At 51.7% G+C, this 9,074-nt stretch overlaps 1 protein-coding gene across 24 annotated transcripts in view; it reads left to right on the plus strand.

Annotated features, from left to right (window-relative positions):
- Ih (hyperpolarization activated cyclic nucleotide gated potassium channel Ih) overlaps positions 1-9,074 on the plus strand; it is a 543,812-nt gene that overhangs the window by 297,811 nt on the left and 236,927 nt on the right. Inside the window, exon 1 of one of the 24 annotated variants that reach the window (XM_071692382.1) lies at positions 6,397-7,100. The exons of the other annotated variants lie outside the window; for them this stretch is intronic. Within the exon in view, the coding sequence (XP_071548483.1) occupies positions 7,018-7,100 (83 nt within the window). The 5' untranslated portion in view covers positions 6,397-7,017. Of the gene's footprint in view, positions 1-6,396; positions 7,101-9,074 lie in introns of those variants that run through there. 24 annotated transcript variants of the gene reach the window in all.

A 9,074-nucleotide genomic window follows, 5' to 3' on the forward strand; every position in this document is an offset into this window, starting at 1 on the left:
GAGAGAGAGAGAGAGAGAGAGAGAGAGAGAGAGAGAGAGAGAGAGAATTTCTAGATATCCGAATATTAATTTCCGACATTTTCGTTTCCCCGTCTGCCCATGAAGGGGTGGTCACTTGGTTTTTTCTTTGCTGTATTATCCTTATCTTGCCCTTCTGCTACACATCAGGGCCCCTGTTTTTATCCACATGGATCTCCACTCTCGTCTTATCTGATAACGACACGATATAGCGAAGACCTAGTGGGATTTTTCTGTTGTCATTGAGTCAGTATTTCATCGTCGGTCTGTTATCATCAGTAAATGGAGAAGATGCGCTCGACTCGCCTCCTGCAGTGCTATAGGAGGGGCGTGGCTCCCCTCTTAATTCATTCATCCATTTGTATAATTCATTTATCAACGAGGTAATGCCTTTTTTTTATTCTTTCTTGTTACTTTGCCTGTTCCCATACTTCCCTAGTAAGCCAGATATCCTGTTATGTCAACCTCTTCGGGTTTTTATCTCATCGACTCTCCTGCTATCCACATATAGCATCCTCCTCGTCACATAGCATTACACGCATCACATAGCAGTCTGTGGGTCCAGTGGTGCTATAGCATGGTATGGGACCGGCGGGCTTGCCGCGAGAGATTTTCATTAAGGCTGAGGCAATCCACGTGTGATTTGTGTTGTATACAGGTGTGCGCTGGTCGTCATCATCATCTGTCAGGCGCAGGTGTGACGGTCTCCGTCGGGATGACAGGTGTGTGTCAACACCGGTGAGAGATGACCTGCTACAGTTAGCAGGGCAGTCGTACTCGTGGTCACTTACGAGTGTGGTGAAGTGTTTTCAGCAGGTGTGTGTGTGTGTGTGTGTGTGTGTGTGTGTGCTGACGTAGCCAGCAGGTGTTCATGTTGAGTTGGCCAGCAGTCGTCTGTGTGTGGTGACGTGGGCCAGCAGGTGTTTGTGTTGAGTTGGCCAGCAGTCACGTGTGTAGGGTGACGTGGGCCTGCAGGTGTTTGTGTGTGTTGACTTGGCCAGCAGTCGTGTGTGTGAGGTGACGTGGGCCAGCAGGTGTTCGTGTTGAGTTGGCCAGCAGATGTGTGTATGCTGACGTAGCCAGCAGGTGTTTGTGTTGAGTTGGCCAGCAGTCGTGTGCGTGTGGTGACGTGGGCCAGCAGGTGTTTGTGTTGAGTTGGCCAGAAGTCGTGTGCGTGTGGTGACGTGGGCCAGCAGGTGTTTGTGTTGAGTTGGCCAGCAGATGTGTGTGGGGTGACGTGACTCGCAGGTGTGTTTGCTGACGCAGCTGGAAGGTGTGTGTGTGTGTGTGTGTGTGTGTGTGTGTGTGTGTGTGTGTGTGTGACAACGCCCCGACTATTGACATCAGCAGTTTTCTATGAGCGCCACTTCTGGGACACAGGATCAGTGTGGCCTTACCAGGAACAGATGTTCGGTTCGTGGCGCGCGCTCGCGCACACACCCACACACACACACACACACACGCCAGGAGAGACGGATGGACGCGCCACCATCGAGTTATTTCTGTAAAAGCGACTGGTATAATGGCGCGCAATTCTATTATCCTTATGAAGCTTCAAAAGGGAAATTTTTTTTTTCATTGTCTTTCCTTTTTTTTTCCCCCACGTCCTATGTTGTGTGGAGTTTGTAGGTTGGCGGGTCGATGGCAGAGCCAACGCCAGCCCCCGACCGGCCTGCAGTGACGTGGTGCAGGAAGTGGGAGGAGGAGAGAGGGAGGAGTGGCAGGAGTCAGGATGGAAGAGGATGGTGGGTATGGAAGGGGAGAGGAGGGAGAGAGAGAGAGAGAGAGAGAGAGAGAGAGAGAGAGAGAGAGAGAGAGAGAGAGGCTGTGAGGGTAGTGTAGTGATAGAGGGAGTGAGGGAGGGAGGGATGGAGGGAGGGAGAGAACACGAGTGTGTATAGTGATGGTGGTGATTTAGTTCATGTGTTTCGTGGATCAGCGACGCAGGATCGTATGTCCATCTGTGTGTCAGAGATCTCTGGGCTACACACTGACCCTTGCCAAGTGGAGGAGCAGGGCTGTCTCATGTCCCTTATGCTCCTATTATCCAGAGAGGCCCATAAACTGATACCCTTACCGTGACTCCCTTAACTCCCCTTAGCCATTTTTGAACCCCCCCCTTACACACACACACACACACACACACACACACACACACACACACACACACACACATATATCTGTCTACCTTAAGAACGCGATGATCTAGGATAAACCAGTGTAGTTCACAGGAGGTCACAGCACCCAGTGTAGTTCGCAGGAGGTCACAGCACCCCGTGTAGTTCACAGGCGGTCACAGCCCGATCGGCTGATCATCGTTGGTGTTATCTGCTCCACAGCGACGCTAATGGATCCCATGATATCGGAACATGGCCGATATCCCTAAACCACATAACCCCCCGAGTGATGTCTGGCTCTCCTATAAAAACCTCCACAACAATTAAGAGATAAGAGATAAGAGAGAGATAAGAGATAAGAGAGAGAGAGATAAGGTTAACGAGATTTCAGTTCACCAGCGAGAGTGTTGCAGAGGCGTAGTCCAAAGGACCAGACGGCAGCGAATGAAGGGCAGTACGCGGTAACAGATTCTGAGGCGATGTCTTAGGCGATAAGGGAAGCCATCACGTTGAGTGACCCCAGTCAGTCACACACACACACACACGACCGGGGGGAAAAGGGGGCACTGAACCTCCCCATGCAGTCACTGTTGACACCTTCCCCCCAACATGACCCCAGTACCGTCTCACTTGACACATACACACACACACACCTCTCCTCCTCCTCCTCCTCCTTCGCCTTCTCCTCCTCGCCTCCTTCGCCTCCCAGTACCATCTCACTTGACACACACACACACACACACCTCCTCCTCCTCCTCCTCCTCCTCCTCCTCCTCGCCTCCTTCTCCTCCTCATCCTCCCTAGAGTACTCCGCGTGACCTTTCTTAACCCCCAGACGGACCCTAACCACAGACATTACAATAACCCACACGCAAGCCCTCCAGACCAACGAGGTATTGACATCCCACGCAAGGCTACGAGGAGTGATCCATGTGGAATTTCGCCTCCCATTATTTTATTCCAAGACCAAGAAAAAACTGAATAGATTCCTTTCCTTCCTTCTTTCTTTCCTTCTTTCTTTCTTTCTTTTTGATACAGGAGTGGAACTAAACATGCTCATCAGGCTAGTCATCTCATATTCAGCATTTAGATCTAAGTGTCTGGAAGAGGCGATGCCATAAGGTCGGGTCATAACACCCGTTTTCGTTTAGGTGTTCAAGATTTTAGGTACTTGTGTTCATCCAGACGTTGAGAATTTTAGGTACTTGTGTTCATCCGGAAGTTGAGAAGTTTAGGTACTTGTGTTCATCCAGACGTTTAGAAATTTACGTACCTGTGTTCATCCAGATGCTCAGATTTTTAGGTACTTGTGTTGATACAAAGGTTCAGAATTTTAGGTATGAGGGATGATCCTCCATATGTTCCATGACACAAGGTTTCTCCAAAGATTTTAATCCCCTTTGTGGGCTTATGTGACGCCATATGACCCTATGAAGCATTCCACGTTAATCAGTCTTGGAACATGTGATCTGTAGAATCGAATCGTATATGCCGAGACTTCAATTATCAGTAGGAACCTCTCTCTCTCTCTCTCATTTCCCCACTGTGGTTCTTGTCTTCTGTCTCCTCTCGCTCTTTCTCCATCCACCCACAGACATGATGGGGTTCCCCAAAAATGGATAAGAGATAGATGTTCGTGCAAAGCCGATTGAGCCGCTGGCAGACAATGGTTTCACGTGGAAATAGAGAGACAGACACGGATTGGGTCCCTTGGATGAAAGAGGGCCATAAAGGGCGACGGAGACGGGTGACAGGTGGAGCCACACGGGTGACAGAGGGCCACACGGATGACAGGGAGGGGGCGGCCCCCCACTTGGATGACAGAGATGGTTGACGAAGGGCCACGCGAGTGATTGAGAGCCACACAGGCACCATAGGGCCGCTAAGATTAGGCAGAGGTGCGTGTGGATTTGAGATAGCTTCACATCACCAGGTCATCACTGTAGGCCTGTATCCTCTGTGCAACTAGTTACCAGAGTCTTCAGTATAGACCCCCCCAGTCGTGTGTAGGATCATTGATATCACCATTGTAGGTCCTCGTCCATCCACGCGATCGCCAGAAGAGGGGTCTGTCTTTCTGTGTTTAACCTCTGCCTGCGCTTCTGTTCGTCATGCCGAGTTCCACTCATTTTTTTTTTTATCAATTTAGGTTCCTGTTTTCAACGTGGGGTTTCCCCTGTCGTCCGTGTTGGCCCTAAATCCGCTGAACGAAGGCCCATATCAACCACGTCAATCTCTATCGTCCATCTGGACTTCCGTCGCTCGTGTGGGCGGGTCCTCATCATTTGCATGAACCGCTTATCATTTTTTTGGGGTGGAGGGGAGAGTTCGTTGCTTCATCACCTGTCCTCGACCTGGGTTACGTCCTTATCAGTGTATCAGCGAAATCTCAGCGTATCTTCATTACACCTGTAGCCCCATAGAGCCCAGGCTTCTCTGTGTTCCTTTCGTCCGCATCTCATATATCTCTGGAGTCCCTTGGAAGGATCTTTGTCATCTCACACTGGATGGTATGAGTTGTCTCATTATTCATACGGGTTTTACCGTGAAGTTTATGGTTGGCTTTTATCTGTGTGGGTCCCTTGTATCTGGAGTATATCTCTTGCTATCTTTTTCCCTTGTGTGTCCAAGCCCTTGCGTGACTCCACCATATATGTGTGTGTGTATGTATGTATCTCGATTGTCGTTTTAAAATTCACATATCTTTCTTATCGTGGCATTCCTTATCTTCAGTGTGTATCGGGATCTTATCGCTGTCACTGTGGTTGCAACGGGGCGGGTAGGGATTGAGGGAGGGGAAGGAATCGAGGGAGGGGAAGGGGTAGACTTGGTCACCGTGTCGTTAGCAGATAGAGGGAGGCCATTGTGTTGTCGTCCCGTGGATGGAAGACAAAAAATGCTGAAGCCTACCGTTCGACCGGGCCACCCAACCGACCCGGACGTAATATTTGTGGCTTCTGGTAACGCGTCTCTCACACGATTTCTGACCCCGTCCTCCTCCTCCTCCTCCTCATCTTCCTCCTCCTCATCCTCCTCCTTCTCTTCCTCCTCCTTCTCTTCCTTCTCCTCCTTCTCCTCCTCCTCCTTCTCCTCCTCCTCCTCCTCCTTCGCAACCACCCTACTGCCCCACAGTCGACCCAGCTCCCCCTGCCTTCCCTCCTTGATGTTTCCTCCCCATTCACTCCCTTCTCTACCTCACCCCGTCCTTCGCTGCTTTATAAACTGTTTATCTCCCCTATCGTGTGTATATATATATATATATATATATATATATATATATATATATATATATATATATATATATATATATATATATATATATACACACACACACCAGGTCAGACGTGTAGCTTATCAACCATTGTACCCCGACGGTGCACGAGTTCTGTATTCATTTTGGAAAGCGAACACCCGCTTCTGAATTTTCTTCATTTAACGGGAACGTTTCTTGGGTATTGACTGGTGCTCGTGTTGGTAGACAGGTAGGGGTACCAGACCCCCCCCCCCACCAGGGTCAAGACAGTGCTGGGCGACGCCGCTGCGTGCAATTAGGTCGGGGGTTGAGGGAATGAGGGTGGTGCTGTATAAGGGGGGGGAGGGGAGAGAATCCGTATCGATATCACGACAATTTTTGTTGTTTTCTGTTATTCTACGGAAGACTCTCTCTCTCTCTCTCTCTCTCTCTCTCTCTCTCTCTCTCTCTCTCTCTCTCTCTCTCTCTCTCTCTCGTGAAGGTCAGTGGCCTAGTGCGCCCTTCCTGGCCCTTCCGTCACACGCACGTCCCAGGGCGTTAGATGGGACGGGTAGAAACCAGTCGTCTTCCTCTCTCTCCTCCCTGTCCCCGGCCGTGGTATGATGGACAAGCCCAGTCACCTCTGTCCCCGGCCGTGGGACGGATAGGAACCAGTCCCTTTCCCCCCGGGGGGGGGGGGGGGGGGGGTTGTGTTCCGACGGAGGGGACCAGTGTGTTTGTGTGTGTGTGTGTGTGTGGTAGGGCGAACTCCACACCCCACACCCCACACACTGCAGGGGGTTGCCGTAGGGGAACACACACACACACACACACACACACACACACACACACACACACACACACACACACACACACACACACACACACACACCTCCCGTCCTCCTCCCTTCATAATAGCTACAGTTTAATTATCCCCTCCCCTCCCCTTCCTCTGTGGTTCCGCCTTTTGTGTGTGTGTGTGTGTGTGTGTTTGTGTGTATACCACCTTGGTGATAGATATCTCAGATACTTCAGGAGATACTTACAGTCCTCCTTTATCATCCCTACAGCAGCAGCAACTAATAGTACGATGGTGTTTGAGAGTGTGGCATCTGCACCAGGGTACTGGAGACTCCATGCTCATTAAGTGCGTGACAATGTGCAGTGGTATCCTGGCACACACACACAAGTTCCATTCTCTCCTACCTTGCCCAAAGTGACCTTTTTTTAAAAAAACATAGAACCACGTCATTACGAATCACAATGGCCTAAAGTGACCTTTCTTCAATCTGTCGATAACTTTGTTTATTACGGACACCGTGATCGATACGTGGGCCCCGCGCCCGCCGCCCCTCGTCCCCCCTCGCTGACCCAAAAGTGACCTTCGAGCGAGCGTGTTGAACCCACCCACACACCCCCCCTCTTGTGAGAATCCGTGAGCTACGGGTTATCGACGACAACAACGAACATTTCGTCCTCCTCCTCTCGGTGCTAATCTAGTGTGCTGGACCACGGAGCCTTCCTCAAGAGCCCCAAGTGTCTTTCCGTCTGTCTGTGTGTGTGTGAGAGAGAGAGACAGCGATATCCTCAAAAGACCAGCGATGATTCGAAGCCACGACTGAATGCCATCACCGTGAACATCCCTCACCAATGAACGGCAAGTGGAAACGTGCACTGAGGAAGGTGAAAAAGAGGATGGTGTTCTCGAAGTACGAGCAAGTCCTCCAGCGGAGGTGAGTGGCGTTGACGAAGTAATTCAGGAGGCAGTTCCTCCTCCTCCTCCTCTTCCTCCTCCTCTTTCAGCGGAGGTGAGTGATGTCGAAGTATTGTAGGAGGCAGGTCCTCCTACTCTTCCTCCTTCTCCTCCACCACCAGTGGAGGTGAGTGGTGTTGTCGGAGTACTATAGCGGGTAGGTCCTCCTCCACCGGAGGTGAGGGGGTGTTATAGAAGTACCGTAGGGAGCAGGTCCTCCTCCTCCTCCTCCTCCTCCTCCTCCTCCTCTTCTAACAGTGGTGAGTGATGGTGTCGAAATACTGTAGGGAGCAGGTCCTCCTCCTCCTCCAGCAGTGGTGAGTGATGGTGTCGAAATACTGTAGGGAGCAGGTCCTCCTCCTCCTCCTCCAGCAGTGGTGAGTGATGGTGTCGAAATACTGTAGGGAGCAGGTCCTCCTCCTCCTCCTCCAGCAGTGGTGAGTGATGGTGTCGAAATACTGTAGGGAGCAGGTCCTCCTCCTCCTCCAGCAGTGGTGAGTGATGATGTCGAAGTATTGTAGGGAGCAGGTCCTCCTCCTCCTCCAGCAGTGGTGAGTGATGATGTCGAAGTATTGTAGGGAGCAGGTCCTCCTCCTCCTCCAGCAGTGGTGAGTGATGATGTCGAAGTATTGTAGGGAGCAGGTCCTCCTCCTCCTCCAGCAGTGGTGAGTGATGGTGTCGAAATACTGTAGGGAGCAGGTCCTCCTCCTCCTCCTCCTCCAGCAGTGGTGAGTGATGATGTCGAAGTATTGTAGGGAGCAGGTCCTCCTCCTCCTCCAGCAGTGGTGAGTGATGATGTCGAAGTATTGTAGGGAGCAGGTCCTCCTCCTCCTCCTCCTCCTCCTCCTCCTCCTCCTCCTCCTCCTCCTCCTCCTCCTCCTCCTCCTCCTTCTCCTCCTCCTCCTCCTCCTCCTCCAGCAGTGGTGAGTGATGGTGTCGAAATACTGTAGGGAGCAGGTCCTCCTCCTCCTCCAGCAGTGGTGAGTGATGGTGTCGAAATACTGTAGGGAGCAGGTCCTCCTCCTCCTCCAGCAGTGGTGAGTGATGGTGTCGAAATACTGTAGGGAGCAGGTCCTCCTCCTCCTCCTCCAGCAGTGGTGAGTGATGATGTCGAAGTATTGTAGGGAGCAGGTCCTCCTCCTCCTCCAGCAGTGGTGAGTGATGATGTCGAAGTATTGTAGGGAGCAGGTCCTCCTCCTCCTCCAGCAGTGGTGAGTGATGATGTCGAAGTATTGTAGGGAGCAGGTCCTCCTCCTCCTCCTTCTCCTCCTCCTCCTCCAGCAGTGGTGAGTGATGGTGTCGAAATACTGTAGGGAGCAGGTCCTCCTCCTCCTCCAGCAGTGGTGAGTGATGGTGTCGAAATACTGTAGGGAGCAGGTCCTCCTCCTCCTCCAGCAGTGGTGAGTGATGATGTCGAAGTATTGTAGGGAGCAGGTCCTCCTCCTCCTCCAGCAGTGGTGAGTGATGGTGTCGAAATACTGTAGGGAGCAGGTCCTCCTCCTCCTCCAGCAGTGGTGAGTGATGGTGTCGAAATACTGTAGGGAGCAGGTCCTCCTCCTCCTCCAGCAGTGGTGAGTGATGGTGTCGAAATACTGTAGGGAGCAGGTCCTCCTCCTCCTCCAGCAGTGGTGAGTGATGGTGTCGAAATACTGTAGGGAGCAGGTCCTCCTCCTCCTCCTCCTCCAGCAGTGGTGAGTGATGATGTCGAAGTATTGTAGGGAGCAGGTCCTCCTCCTCCTCCAGCAGTGGTGAGTGATGGTGTCGAAATACTGTAGGGAGCAGGTCCTCCTCCTCCTCCAGCAGTGGTGAGTGATGATGTCGAAGTATTGTAGGGAGCAGGTCCTCCTCCTCCTCCAGCAGTGGTGAGTGATGATGTCGAAGTATTGTAGGGAGCAGGTCCTCCTCCTCCTCCAGCAGTGGTGAGTGATGATGTCGAAGTATTGTAGGGAGCAGG

The sequence above is a fragment of the Panulirus ornatus genome, chromosome 53, assembly GCF_036320965.1.
Source record: "Panulirus ornatus isolate Po-2019 chromosome 53, ASM3632096v1, whole genome shotgun sequence".
NCBI lineage: Eukaryota > Metazoa > Arthropoda > Malacostraca > Decapoda > Palinuridae > Panulirus > Panulirus ornatus.